The 15,763-nt window shown below is 40.2% G+C and overlaps 1 protein-coding gene across 1 annotated transcript in view; it reads left to right on the plus strand.

Moving 5' to 3' along the window:
• The window catches only part of ZCCHC24 (zinc finger CCHC-type containing 24), a 113,160-nt gene that overhangs the window by 4,167 nt on the left and 93,230 nt on the right, over window positions 1-15,763 (plus strand). Inside the window, exon 2 of the mRNA XM_074590314.1 lies at window positions 13,521-13,721. Coding sequence (XP_074446415.1) covers window positions 13,521-13,721 — 201 coding nt within the window. The remainder of the gene's footprint in view (window positions 1-13,520; window positions 13,722-15,763) is intronic.

Consider the following 15,763-nt stretch of genomic DNA (forward strand, 5'->3'; position numbering starts at 1 on the left):
AAAAGCCCATTGTACCAGGGGAAAAAAAAAAGCAATAATAAAGGTTTAAACAGTAAAGCAACAACGAGTGTTTTGTTCCATATGCAAGACTCATTTTGCAAAACAGACCTGCTTTAAATAAAACTTTACTGCAGCATTTATTGTCCTAGATATGAAACGAGAGCATGTTAGAACATTAAGATGCATTAAATTGGCTATTGAACTGAGCTCCACCCTCATTATAACACCATCCGTTAGAGCCAAGTATTTGAGGTTTTGTTGTGGGGCTGGTTACATGGGATTTAATGTGTTTGAGACACAGCCAGGTAACTGTGGCTTTGTGTCATTGAGTGGTATAATTGAGAAACCTAGAATAAGGGTGTAAGAGAGTCATATGGTATTTTTCTATACTCACAGTAGGCATCCTACCAGATGAATTGCCGACTTTGGCCAAGAAGAGTCAGCAACCAGTAACTAGAAATTACCATATTATAATCATCAAACTTGTTTCTTTGAACATAGAGTGCTAATTCTGGCGCTAGCCAATATTTACACACGAGAAGGAGCTTGCGTCCTAATGAATTCTTTGCCCATGTGCAATACTCTCCGTGTCTTTCCAAGAGGGGAATTCCTTCCAGAAACCTCTATGTCAGCCACTTCCCAGACCTAAACCAGATCTTATTTAAGCACAAATATCTACATATACTAGATTAGAAAATAATCACTTTTTTTGAAAAAGTAATTCACGTTTCTGACTCAGGGCCTTCCAGGACCAGTCTTTATAGGCAAGAGAGGAACTAATTGGCAATGAGAGAGTATGAGCTAGTTCACTTTGCTGCAGTTAGGTGCATATTCCTCACTCAGAAAGGAAAATTTGCGGAATTAAGGTTTAGAGAGCATACTGTGGAAAATAACATTCAGACCCCTGTGAAACAGAAGCAGGTCTGCAACACTGGCATAGACACAGCTTATCAGGCAGCTTCCCAAACAAAAAAAGTTAGTATGACAGTGACATTCGTATATTAACAACAATGACAAAATCCCATGAAACACTGTCAAGCACAAAAACATATGGAAGGAACTTGGCATTTCTACAGAAGATACATTTTATATCAGAAAAACTTGTTTTCCATCTGTCTTCCATAGAATTAGAGGAATACACACTAGCCTCATACTTAATGAAAAAAGTTCTATTATTTAGCCTAGGTGAATTAATTTGGATGATGATTACAACATTAAAAAAAAACTGTTTCACCATTCTCATAGTATAGTATCAGAACAGGGATTGCCATACAAGATCAGGCCATCGACCCACTAAATTGTCATATCTCTGAGAACAGCCATGATTAAAAGAGAGCACAAAACACCTTGTAAGAGGCTGCTCACAACCAGTAGAGTCCTAGAGCAAATACAGAGATGCAGATTAGCAGAAATTGCTGATATTCTCCAAAACATTCCTGATTCCCTTCACTTTTGGAAAATTATTAGTTATTGTAACACAGAGCCTTATTTCTGATCCACAGAGTGCTTAATGTGCTCAGCACGGCTGTCAGGACTTCTTGCCTCACACTTGCTGGCTAAACCACCGCAGTATTATCTCGTCTTATTTAAGCATAGTTATTGCCAGTCAGAGTGGTGCAGTGTACAGGTTGCCTGCCGTACATGAAGATATCCTTTAATAATTGTGACTATATTTGATTTATTTCCTTATCTTCATTGTTCTCGCTATTCTTCATGTAAGCACTATCATTTCAGTGCCCTTATCAGTGCCAGTCAACTCCTTTCGAACTGTTTTTCAGGAAGTTAAATGTCAGTTCTTGCATTGGTCCTTGTAAGAGATTCCAGGGAGCTGAATCTCTGTTAGTCAGGAGGCAGTATGCATTTGGGGATCTTGGTGGCATCAGCCTCCTCCGTCCTCCCACACGGCCAGCTCTAGAGCCCTTTGGATGGTATTGCCTCAGCACACAAAGTGCAGCTTTCGCAGCCCACTCTCTATTGTGAGCTCAGAGTCTCAGATCCTATTACAGGTATTTGAGTTTACAACTACTCTGTTTCCAATTCCAGTTGGATGTATGCTTTAAAATGCAAAATTTCAGGTTTTTAAGTCTTCCCCCCCCCCCCGTTCTTATTTCTGCAGCCATGGCCTCCTACTTTGCTGCTACTGTCTTTGAAAAACACCCTCTTTTGCCAAGGAAGAAAAATCTATATGTGAATATACTATACGAAGTGGAGTCTGAAAATAAGATCTGTATTTTGTATGAGAAGTGTGAAATTCAAGTTGTCATACAAATTGCACTCTTCTGTTTGTATCCCCTAGATATTGCTTTAGACTTCTCTACTCTCCAGGATTAATTTTTTTTCTTTTTTTTTTTTTTAATTTTTTAAGTGCACTGTATTGCATATGGTAGATACCCCTCTTCTTATTTACACTGAGGCTGAATTACCTAATAGCAATTTGATTGCAGAAGTGGGTACACAAGAGCCAAACTTGTTTCTCTTAAGCAAGTACTCTAAATAGAGTTATGTGCTTTTACTTGGGCTTCCTTACCTGAGTAAGAACAGCAGAAAGCTCCCAAAAGTAAGAAGAAGTGGTGAAGATGTGTTGAAGTTACTCCAACAGCTGGAGTGTCTTCTGTTGCTTCCTTATCCTCCCACATCTGAAGCAAATGCTGCTCTGGCTCTGCAGTGCACCTGCGCTACCTCTGGCTTTAACTAGTTCAAAAACACGATTTACAGCTGGGCTTTAGTTCATGGCAACAAAAGTATTATCCACCATACTCTTCTGCAGCTACTTAGTGTCACATAAAAGGCTGACCCGTGTTTGTAAAGCTGGCAAGAGTATTAATTGCTGGACCTAAATCAAGTCTTCCAGAAGAGAGGCTTTCTGCTTTACCATTGATTTATTTTTTGATTGGTAAAAGAAAAAAAGCTAGCAATAGAAGACACACCAATTATATGTATTCTTCCTGATTAGTTGAAAGTTATCGCCAACTTTTAAATCACTTGTGACTGTATTTATGCACACTCCTCATTGAGAGGAGCACTACCATTCACTGTCTGTCTCACAAATACATCCATGCCTTGGAAAACTTGCCAGGCAATACACAATAAAAAAAACCCAACCCATAATTGGATGCAAAAAGCATGTAGAGTTCTTGTTACAGTTCTGTTTTATACACACAGCTTTCAGTTATTTTACAGCGTTTACAGTGTCTTCCATCCCAAGGCACCCAAACAAAGGGGTGATGTAACTGCGTGTTGGGTAATGATTTTTCATCCCCTCCTCTTTTGCTCTGCAGACAGGCTCAGTTATTCAGAACAGAAAAGGAAGATCCTTCTCCATTGAACTGCACAAATGGTCAGACAATCAAGTCTGACTTGAACCAGTATATTCATTTATGAAGCGTATGGAATGAATGGATAACCAAGAGGTGTACAAAACTGCATTTATCCAAAAGCCAATCCCCCTCTCCTTCCCCCTCCCCCTGCCCTTTTGTTGTTGTTGTTGCTGTTTGTTTGGGGGATTTTGTGGCATTGTAGGAGATAGATAGCAAATAACTTTTACCAAGGGTCCTGTTACTTTAAGTAAAAAAACAATTAGAAGAAAAGATCAGATTATTGACAGTCACTAGGTGAGGATTAATGCAAGGAAAAGTTTTCTAGTTCAGAGTTTAAGTGGGCCGTAAAAGGATTCTGGCACCTGATTTAAGCAATATTTAAATCTAAGACCGGAGGATCTTTTCCATGCTACATTAAGCAGCATGAAAAACAATGACACAGCTGCAGTTGCAGAAAGGTGCAGGCACAGATATTACAAAGACAAAAATCATACAATACTGATAATATGTATTTGCATAGAAACAAAAGCAAGTGTGTTCTGTTATCCAAAGATGCATACATATAAATGCTGCCTAAAAAGTGATACCAGGTATCACCTTAAAGCTTCTGAATGGTTTTGTGAAATCTAACACTTAATATTTATACCTCTCCTCAGTTTCTTTTCCCCAGGAAAATTGCCAGCAGCCTGATGCCCATTTTGCTGCTCTCCTGAATTGCCCTTCTTCCTCTTTTCAAAAGCCACAATGAAATGATTAAATTAAATGGGAAGAATATAAGTCTTTGCTTCACGGCAGTTTACTTAGGTTCTGTCTGGGTTCCAGAGAAGTTATAGTAGATCAAAGGAACCAATTAAGTTTTACAAAGCTATTCAAACTTACAGTAATGCTGACATAATTCAGATAGACAGTGTTTCAGAAGTGTCACAGTTTAGATTGCTTCGTTTTTCCTACAGGTTGTTTTTTATTTGCAGAAACGTTACAAACAATCTGTGATCGACTAAAAGTAGAACCTAAAATTATGGACAGATTCACTTGAGGAAAGCAGAATAAATGCAGGGTTACGAGGTCTGGCCTGTGTCCTTGTCTAGCCAGGCCAGTACAGCTGTTGGGAGTTTTGGTGGTTTTTAAGTTTGAACATATCACAAGCCTAGCCCATTACTTTCTGTCATGTGTTTTGGTGTAAGCAAATACTAACAAGTCCAATACTTTGACTAAGAGGAATTTTAAGGAGCCTTTTGTAGGCCCTTTTTCTTAGCTCTTTCAACTGCTGCTGGTAGGAGAGCTGCTGCCTGGTCTTCCAAACCTGTATCTTAGGAAATACATTTTGTGTTTCTACAGATCTATTTTGAAGATAAGCAAATGTCCTCATGGTATGAGACCTCCTTCTCTCATATCCAAAGCAGAAATACATTCCTGCTGTATTAAACGACCACCCACACCTACTCACGGCACATGGCAGGATTTGGTGTCTCTTTTGAATGAACACAAGTGCAATACCTTAGAAGGATCACAGGAATCTGGAAATCTATATTTACACCTCATCCAGCTAACTGCCAACCAAGCAAACATTTTAAAGGGATCATCTTGCTCCCATAGGTTTCTCTCGCCAACCTAGGGGGTTCCAGGTTTCTACACTTGGTTGCGATTGTAGCAGGGGAGTTGGGGCCTGTATTTTTTTCACAGTAAGCCAGCCTGCTGTGCAACTATTTGCGTGTAATCATTAGGGCTGTGGGTACCTGCGGTTGAACAGAAAGCAAAGGAACTGTTGTACAGTCATTGCATCCTGAAAATGGGGGATCAGTAAGAGCTCTTAAGAGGGTTTAAGCATCAGTGGTCCTTGAAATACAGGGGTGATCTTATAACATCCTTCTCCAATATACGTTGCAACTGAAATTAATAGAGTAATAGATTCACTCCTCTAAACAGAGCCAACCTGGAAAAAAAATAATTCCTTAAGTCTGCTTGGAAACCAGATTGCTCAGTTGTTATTTCATAATTTATATGAAGCAGATTGTGAAGTTTTAGGTTTACTTGCTCAGATCACACTTCAAGCAGTGCTGAATCACAACTGATTAGGAGGGTGGCTTTAAATGTAGTTAAAACGATCTAAAAGATGGAGTCACAAAATTAAATTCCAGCCTGTCATTTAGTACATGGAAATAATTTATTTTACCCAACTATATTCAATTTAATAAAAGTTTTTGTCTTCCCATGAGTGCAGGAGCTGAGGCCCTAGGCGCATTGTAAGGGGCCCATTCTGGGCAGATGATGTATTGTTTCTACCTCTGACGGCGACCTTAGCTTTGCCTCTTTTAAACTTTGGCAGCCATCGCAGAGGTTTCTGTGCCAAGAAGGCATTACTGAATGTAAGCGATATAAACAAAACTGTCTCAGACTTGAAGTTCTATTTAACCCAAAATGGACATTTCTTAGCAAAACCTTTCATCACGCAAGAGCTGCACAGGAGGTAAATGCTTTCCTAAGTGTGTCTTGAACAGGCACATATCTATTTCCGTGTGTTATTTTTCTTGCGTTTGGAGTGTCAAAAGACCCACCAAATGAGAGGAAACTCGACTCTTGTTTTTCAAACTGCAGGTCAGATTGAGACAAGATTTCCTGCAGGAAACAGCGATGTTAACAGAAAGCGCAGGGGTCAAAACATGTCCATCCGTTTCTCCCCTCACTTTGTGCTGTACAACCTTCACAACCTCCTCCTCGTCCGAGAGCCCTGTCTCCACAAAACAGGCTTGTATTTCGGCAATGTGAGGAGGAGACAGTGCCATGGAGGTATGTGGTGGATGGAGGCCCTCCCTCAGAAAGGTCAGGGAGGTTGGCGGTCTGCAGCCTGGGGGAGATTCAGCTGCAGGCAGCCAAGGGACAGCCCCAGAAAGGAAAGCTCCTGTTGGGGATGTGTTAAAGTAATTTGCAACGTGAATGGTCTCCCTTGTCCCTAATATAGTGCTCGCGTGTTAGAGGTTCTCTTTAACATAAGTGGGCAGTTGTTTAGCATTCAGCGGATGAAAAGGGTCCCTGCAGAGCTTGGTGCAAGATTTAGAAAGTTCCTCCAAGACCGTGCACCTCTGACCAGAGGAAATCTCTATCCTCTCCTTTCCCACCTTTCCACATCTGCCATTAAAGGCTTTTTGTGAGGTCCGCATACGTTGTGTAAAACAAGTGTCCTTGCTGACATCCACAGCAAACCTTTCCCTGAGGCTGAAATAAGGAGGATCACGCTACCGGCAGAGAGCTAAGAGGCTTATCTGAGCTCCGGCAAGCCTGAAGATGGTGACTGAGCAACTCCTTGACTGTCAGTGTTTCATTATTTCTGTACCACTATGTAGTAGATGGGGAGCAGCTTTTTTTTTTTTAGATCAAAAGATCTGTGAAATTCATTGAAAGCTTTGGCTGAAAATGTTAAAAGATCAGTGGATTTAAAGCAAGGTGAGATGGTGGCATGCATTGCTCTTCAGCCTTGCTGTGCAGAGTCTCAGCAGTGATGAGCAGTTACAACCTGAGAAGCCACAACCAGATGAGCTGTCAGATCTGGAATAACTAGATTAGATAGATCCATCTGCTGGATTAAAGATTCATCTCCCTACCATTGACTCACTTCACAACTATTGGCAAGTCATGCTGCATTCATAGTTGTCCCCTTAAGATACTGTTTCTGCAAAAGGCAAGTCCATCTATCTGAAAATATTTAAAGTAGGCATTAGCGTTAGCAGTGTAAGCATGTCCTTATCTAAAACCCTCTACAGAAGAAAGATGAATTAAGGTATACTTGGCTAATCTAACTATCCAGGAATGTATTAATTAAGGCTGTTTTTAGATGAGGAAATTGAGTAATTCACATTTTACTAAAGGCAGCCCAAAGACCAGATTTTTTGACAGCTAACTTAAACATTGACTTCAGAAGGAAACAGAAGCCTGAGTTTTTTTTTTTTTTTCTTCCTCCAGACAAACATTTTCTTCACAGAATGATGAGCTATGCTTGCGGTTGTCCAATGATAAAATGTTACTGAGTAAACTCTTAAACTGTTTTCTATAAAAGCATCTATAATTTATCAGAGGAGCTAAAGCTATACAGGAGCAGTTTTTGAGGTTTTCCAGTTCACCCTTTGTAATTAAACTTCTCTGTTTCTTCTGGCTCAAATTAATACAACTAAATTTATGACAGTATTTTCATTTAATCCCTCTGTTTTCAGAAAGCTTTGGGGTTGGCCATAAACATTGATTCTGCATTGGACATTTCTCTGGGGACAAAACCAGGGAACTGTTTTGACCACCTATGAAGAGCTGAAGCACAGAAAAGTCAGAGATTTGAAGCGCTCTTCTCCACGCGTGATCGTCTTCAGGTGTAACTGTTGAGCTTTCACACATGTTGCCGGGCCCCACAGATAAATCCCATGTCAGAAGCAAGTGTTGGGGCTCTAGCAGAGAAGACAGATATGGGCCCTCAGGTTAAGTTTTGTATATTAGCATGTACAAACCACTGAATTACTGTTTGGATAGCTTCAGTTTTACCTCTCCACCAACATGAAAAGAGCAACTAAGTGAGGGCAATGACTTGTCTGTCCTACTCTTTTATCCATGGCGCTGCACGGGGTTGTACTCGCTTCTTATCTTCATGAAAGTCCAAGCTGATAACTTAAGCACCTTTTGACATTTCAGTGCAGGGCTAATAATTAGCATGGGTAGTCTGGTTGCCATCATACAGGCTTCACAGACTGGAGAATGTTTATAATTTACAGTATATGAAAACCTTACTTTTTCCACACTGATGATAGGGCAACCCAACTCCTTTTTCCAACAAACTTCAAACAGCCATGATGACTTAAACTTAACTCTGGAAGTTAAGACTGCTTTATTTTTATTTGCTTTATTAGGTTGGCAACATACTAAAGCAAAAATAAGTAATCAAAAATTCTTTGCTCATTGCTTTTCAATTACAGACTATTTCATGTAGTGGAAGAGTTGATGACTGGACTATGTTACAGGAATATTGAAATGTTACAGGACCTCACTGCAGTACGTGCAATTAAAATGAGCACGGAGAGAACCACCAGCACAAATCATACTAACTTATCACTTGGGCAGGTTCTTTCACAAGTCTTTTAGAGATAATTTTAAACAGCTGTAAATAGGGAAGAATTTTTTAGTATTAGACTGTTAAGGGATTTTTTGTTTGTTTTGCCTTTTTTTTTTTTTTTAAATGTTAACCCACTGGCTTTTAGGTGGGATAGTCACAACAATGGCATATCCAAACGAAAATATCCTGCCAAGGTGGAATAGTCACCCCTGCCAGCTTCAATGTTAAATCCCTTAACTAGCAGGAACAGAGAAGGCCCAAACCATGACAGATATGTCATATAGTGAGGAATGCTATACACAGAATCCAACAGTTTGAGAGCATTACATGGCTTCTCCTATCCAGTTTTAGCTTTTGCAGTTGAATAGCAGATGACTTGAAAAAGGGCAAGAAGTTGCATTTTCTTCATGCTCGTTTGGTTGGTTTAAATATTTCTTTTTCTCCTCTGTTTTAACTGGTACAATATCATGTAGGGGCTCCAGTTTGTTTGTTTGTTTTTTTTCTTTGGCGGGGGAGAGGAATGTTTTTTCAGAGTATAGTTTTTAAATTAAAAAAAACCAAATGACCCCAAGAGCACCAAACCAATGTACTGGCCAGATGCAGCCTATCAACCTCTTCAACCAGCACAGGTCATTCTAGCTTCAGGTAACTGGTGGATCTGTACCCCTTTATCACTGCCTTAAGGGTCCAGTACCCACAAACTGAATTTAGGGCAAAAACTGAATTTTCCAGATACGCCTCTACATTTCCAGTCTCACGCCTAAAAGCTTTGCTTCTGAAGGCCTATAAGTCTTAATAATAAGATGGCATTCCCACATAAACAGGTTGTCATTGCTTATCAATATCAGCTGTTGTGGAAGATAGGTAATCCTATCACATTTAGGCAAAATTAAATGTTGTCATAACTGGGATGCTATCATGCTATCTGTGCTTTCTGCTCCCTGTTAAAAAAAATACCTTTACAGCTAAAGCAGTATCTGTGGCAGTGGGAAATTTGGAAAGTAAGGTTTACCACCTGTTTGTTCAAATGTTTCATTGCATATTCCTAACAGTACATTGTCTTTATTTTCAACATTATACCATTGCTAAAAAAGAAGCTGAAGAGATAAATTCTGTTTCAGTGTTTCCTTAACCATTTCTTGGCACATCAGTCCCAAAAGCTGTTTCTGAAAGGCAGGGACCAGCCAAGGGAATCAAGAGCAGTTGCCAGATTATTCACGTAACTAGGGAATTTCTTAGAGGTGAGTTAGATGCTGGAACTCTTGAGTCACGTATGTTACCCAACTGGAAATTAGAGTAATGGAGCTATAGAAGACAATAGCTGCCTCTTTTACAAAGGACCACACTGCAACCTTACAGATTACTGCCCTTTAACTGGAAACACTTAGCAAACAAAGGAAGCCTCACTTCTCCACACAACCAACAGATACAGTTTAAAGACCTACTGAGCTGAGAGGTTACCTTTGGAAAGTACACGACCAGATTTTCAATTTGGTTCACATTCAACTAAGTAAACAAGTTTCATAGGAAGAAAAAAACAAACAAACAAATTTACATTATCAGCTCAAGCTTCCCACCAAGCTAGTTTCTAAGCTTTACCACGAGGTCCCCCATCCTCCCAGTGCAGCAAGATAAGGAAATCCTGAATTCATTACAGCTGGCCTGATGAGCCTTGTAATTAGGACACGCAGTGTGGTCTTTTGGCTTCTTGAGAGCACTAACCCCTTCACTGCTAAATCCTTTCTATCCTGTTATAGCTCAAAATGAGAGTCCATTTGAGAGGTATTTTTTGTTGTCTGCTTTTTAAAGAAGTAGGTTGGCTTTGCTAGTGGCACACTGTGAGCATCAAGCAGTCATTGCTTTTGGTGGAATTCATCAGAGGAGCGGAATCCGTGCCACCTCCCAGCTGTGTTACCAATACACTCCAGACCAGAATGAGTCAGAATGCATTTCCCTCTTCCTCTCTTATTCTCCTTTCTACTGTTGTTTATCTGAGACCATTCCTGTTTGATTCTGGGGGTCGCGATGAATTTTCCCACCACCAGCCTTATTATATAACTTGGCTTTTTGGAACGGCTTTTTTCCTCATCTCCTTCTGAGGAACTGGAGATTTCCACAGCTAGCAGGATATAGTTCCGTTTGTGCTGGTGCTCTTTATAGCATCTTTCAAGGGCCAGATTGATGTGTTTTTCACATTGACTCAGAGTTAAACTGATTTAAGACCGTTTTCCAGGTCAGATTGGCAGGAGCTGCTGAAGCGGTTTCCCTGACTCTATACCAGGAGCAATGGGCTGCATCTTGGGTTTGTCTAGGAATTTTCCTTAACGAATTCATATTTTTTTGAAGCACCAATAACGTTGGCAATGTCCAATCTTCTCCTTTACTGTCATCTTCTGGGATGTTATAATTGTGTCTTTTCCTTTTTTAACACTGGGCCTCAAGGTGATTATAGGGAAATGTTTCATGGTGGTGTGTGTAGACGGGATGTTTTGGCGTGTCCAACTTTGGCACAAATGCCCTGCCAGCTGAACCAGGTGGCCACTTTCAGAGCCATGTGTCATGCTTCAGCCACAGAGCCTTTGGTGGCTGCTGAGATTATGATTTAGTGTCAGTACAGCCCACAGTCTGATGGGATCCTGGCCTTTGACATGGCTTCTGGCTGCCGTGGTTGAAACAAACAAAAGTTTGTAAGGGTTTGCTGACAGAGTGGGCAAAATCATGGTCACTGCAACCCTTACGTTTCTGTTTTGACCTGAAATGTGCCAAGAGGGGCTGGTGGAGGAGCGAATTGCATAATATCCAGTTGTGGTGCCAAATTCCTCCCTTATAATGGGGGCAATAACTCAGTGTAAAAGATATGTGGAAAAGAAAACAGTCACCACTGTGAGCCATATGTCCAATTCAAAGCCCACTGAAGGCAGCAGATAGGTATGTTTTCTTTTGTCACTGGGTTGGCCCTGGGGGCAGAAATAGCAGCCTCCTGATGGGCAGGAATTATATATTCTACATCCCCAGGGGATGTTCCAGATTTTGGCAATGGGCAAAGACTTTGTGATTTCACACATTCTGTGTGTCCATACACCCACTCTTCTATAAAAATCAGATAATAGGGAATTTGCAAAGTTACCGATGGGTATAAGTACTTTAAGAATCTCTTGGCAAGAGGGGCTCTTAAAAAGAAAGATTTTGCATTATTCCAACTGTATGTAAGAGAAAGTGTCTCCTAGGGAGACAAGAACTTCTTGAAGACCCTTAATTAATACTATTTTGGCATCCATAGCACTTCCCCTTCCTTTTAACGATCTGATGCCAAGAATTTCTCATTCCAATAGTGTCCAATAAATCCTAGAAAACAAATTCCAGTGACTGTTGGAGGTATCTTTGGTTGCTTGATGACTAAAGCAGCTAAAACCTTTTCGTTAGTTTTTGAAATAGCTTTTCCTTTTAAAATGTATGGGTTTAACCAGTAAAACAAAGTGGCTGATTCTCCTCGCAGCAGCCATAACATCTTGCACCAGGACAGAACTATGCCCTGCTGGGGGTAAAACGATGGGCGTTTCAGTGGCAGGACATGTGTGAAGTCCCCTGTGGGATCAGACTCTACCCTGTGGCCCTTTGAATTGATCCTGCTGCCAGGCACCAGGTTCAGGTTCCAAGAAGGGTCAGTGGAGCTCGGCACGTTGTGTTTGACTATAGTGAGGGTGGATGAAGGGGATTATCTATATGGTGGTGGCCTGCCACTTAGGCTGAATTTTTAATTACAATATACACTATCTGCAGTGGGATGGGATTCAGTGATAGTTGAGGCTCATCCAGGTAATTGTGCCCAGAGCTTCCATATGATTCTTTCGCTATGTGACTGTTACCCAGAAAACGCACTCACTGTGCAGTCATCCTGAATGTTTGAGATCTCTGAGATAAATGTGATTCCATTTCAGATTTACTTCACAAACTAAATCGATTTCAGTGCATGTCTTCAAGATGTATATAACATATAAACATCTGAAAACGTATATGACATAGATAAAGACTCCATTGAAATACTTGTATTTAATAGCACTCAAAACCAAGGTCTCCCCAGAGGTGCAGACCTCTTATTACCTCGCTTTCCCATAAGCCAGCGGTAATTCTCTTATGCCAGGAGAATGACATGAGCATCGATTATTGTGAGGTGTATCAGACCTAATATAGAAACACCCTGTGAAATGTGTCCCAGCATTTCAGGGTGGAGAGGACTGTCAATAGTTGGCCTTGTTTCTATAGTGATTCATTACCGTGTAATTTTTTTAAAAAAAGTTATTATTTACTTTTTAAACTCCTACTACACAGTTTCTTTTGAGCCTTAACACATTAAAGTGAATGAATCCTTGCTATCTCCATTAGGGAGATTAGCTATATAGGTGATTATGGGTTTCCTGCTGTTCTAAAACTACTGAATGGCAAATTAGGAGCTCCTGATTTTGATTTGCAGATTGAGAGAGTGAAGATCCTATTGAGGTGAAGTACAAACCCTAGGTATTTACTGTTTATCAGGAAGTGTTTAAATCACAGCAGGTTTCCCCTCAGAAAATCCAAGACAGATGTAGATCTGAATGGTTCTTGTTATTGTTTGAACATGGGACTCTATGTTGACTGTCTCATTAACCAGATTTGAAATTAAAAATTACTTCACATTTTTCTTGATATTCTTTTCCTTTCCCTGACTTCAGTATTGTTCCTGTAAGTAGTACTGGACACAAAATGTTCCCTTATGTGGGTTGTTCTTTCAGCTTTTTGCCTGCATATTCTAACCGTACCATGAATGCGGTGTGATCAAACACAAGAAAGCAGTCGTTGCCTAGTGGAAAGGTTGGACTAAGTGAACCGTGGCAAGCTCAAAAGTTTCCTCAGCAGTGGGGTGACCAGCTCCATTGCATTGCCTTCACGAAACCTCTTTATTAATGGACTGTGTATTGCTCTCCTCAAATATGTAGCCATATTCTTAATGAATAAATAAAAAAAAAAAAAAAAGTCACATTTTTCTTCTGCTATTTTTATCCTTCTACTCAGATCAGTCATAGAACAATCCTTAATACAGTACTATGTTTCATGCAGTTTTTTTCTTTTCTTTGCAGGCTCTGAGCAGCAGTCTGTACAAGAGCGCATCACCTTATGGCTCCCTTAATAACATTGTGGATGGGTTGAGCTCCCTCACTGAGCATTTCTCTGACCTATCCCTTTCTTCAGAAGCCAGAAAACCCAGCAAGAGGCCACCTCCTAACTACCTGTGCCACCTCTGCTTTAACAAGGGACACTACATCAAAGACTGCCCACAGGTAAGAAATATACAATATTCTGGAAAAATTGTCATGAACGTTTTTACCATTCCTTGATTTAGTAACATGAATTTGACTGAAACGGTTGTTTGGAGTGAGTAGCACTGAAGAAATATCTTGACAAAGTGCCAACCTAGCCATGTGTTCTTTTAATCTATTCTTTATCACAATGCTGATGGAAAAAATCTGTTTCATTTGCCTAAAAAGAGTTACAAAAGATATTAATCTAGGCAAGTGGTAGTAGATTTTGGAAACTTTAAGAATGGCTACAATGTAATTTTCTGTCACAGAGATTATGTAAAGTATGTTTTCAGGCAGCACACTGTATAGTCAGTTTGGCAATGGCCAAATTAAAAAAGATATAACATGTTACATATGCCAAAGGAGAAGAAACTGTTACACTGGATGAGGACTTTGAATCAGTGTTGCACTAACACCAGCTCCGAGCATATCTACTGCAAAATGTCTTCTGTCTCACAGAAGCTGTTTGCTATACTTGGCAAAGGTAGTGTTCTTGGACTCTCAGAACTTTGTTGTAGTAGTGAAACTGGCAATATTTATTTCCTTAAAAAAGAGGTATAAACCGGTGTGCACTAAAACCACTCACCGATCTGCAGTATTTTTCTTCTGAGGCTCCAAGCCACAGTGTGCGAGGTTTCTCCATCCTCTCAAGTTTCAGCTGGGTGCAGGCGTGCTGCTGGCTTAAACTTTCACAACTCCAAATATATTCTATGTAGAGTCCCAAGGAAATTAAAGTGCTGCCAATACTCTAGAAATACAGATGTGGACATTACTGGCGACCACTTCACTATGTCTTTAACCTCCTACCCACTAAATGTGTGACTTTTAGCAGAATTAATCTGCAGAGAACCAACTACAGTTGGTTTGCTGTTGACGGTGTCAGACATATATAAGCCAAAACACAGGTGGAAAAGCATCTGCCAGCTGAACAGGGTCAGCATGAAATCAAGTCTAATGTCAGATGAACTTTAGCTGAGTGTATTCCCCCTGCTGTTATGCATAGACTAAACTGTTTTCTTCATGGACTTTAGCTGTATATCTTTCATTAATTCTAATGACAACTGTGGAATTAAAGTACTTTTGCCATCTTGGGTGTGGCACTTGAAAATATTTTTACTTTATATTATTTCAATATACGTTGAGTAAGGCAATTTTCTTTAGGACAAATTTATGAAATTTTCCTTGCTAGGAGGTGAAAAATACTCCGGTTTGTATAACCGGAGTATTAACATGCTTAGTTTAGCATGTTACAGCAAAATGTAGAGATAGGACCATGTAATAGCATACATTACTTAACAAGGGGATTAGAACTACGACTACTAAATATCTAAATATGGGGCAGAGAGAAACAGAGTGCTGAACTATGGGAGATGGCCGTGCCGTGCTGCGTAACAAACCAAATGAATGCAACAGGTCCCCCGACGATCAATATGTGCGTGCTGCAGCTCACACAGACAGTCCCAAGTGAACGTGACAGAGTTGGAGCAGAAACGCATTATTTATTTCATAGGTACTTTTACAGTTTGAGGCACTAGAGATTAAAGACCAGTTAATGAAAATTGAAGACATCTCCACAGAAATCCAGGGGATGCAAACAAATCAAGATTTCTGTAGGAAGATTTAATTTACTTAACTTGCACATCCTATGTAATTTTTTTAAGAATTCGCTAGTAATGTCTTCAATTTCTCTGTGAACCAGGAAAAAGACTTCCTACAGAGTGAACTCTGTGGCTGGCCTATGAGCTAGTAAGTAATGAGTGAAGGAACACAGGACAGGGAGGCATCTGCTTGCTCACTAAATGCCGTCTTCTACAGTTACAGTCAGCCATATCATACAGTCCCTCTCATAAACTGATCAAGTTTTAGTTGGGAAGTATTTCAGTATTTTGCCCTCGCTACTGCAACTGTTGCAGAACTTCAGTCCTCTCCACATTAGAAATCTTCCGATTTCCAGGACAAATGTAACTCATGGCCACTTCATAGTCATTTGTTCTCCTGCCAACATTGTCTTCCACTGAAAT

This window comes from Larus michahellis, chromosome 6 (genome assembly GCF_964199755.1).
Source record: "Larus michahellis chromosome 6, bLarMic1.1, whole genome shotgun sequence".
Lineage (NCBI taxonomy): Eukaryota > Metazoa > Chordata > Aves > Charadriiformes > Laridae > Larus > Larus michahellis.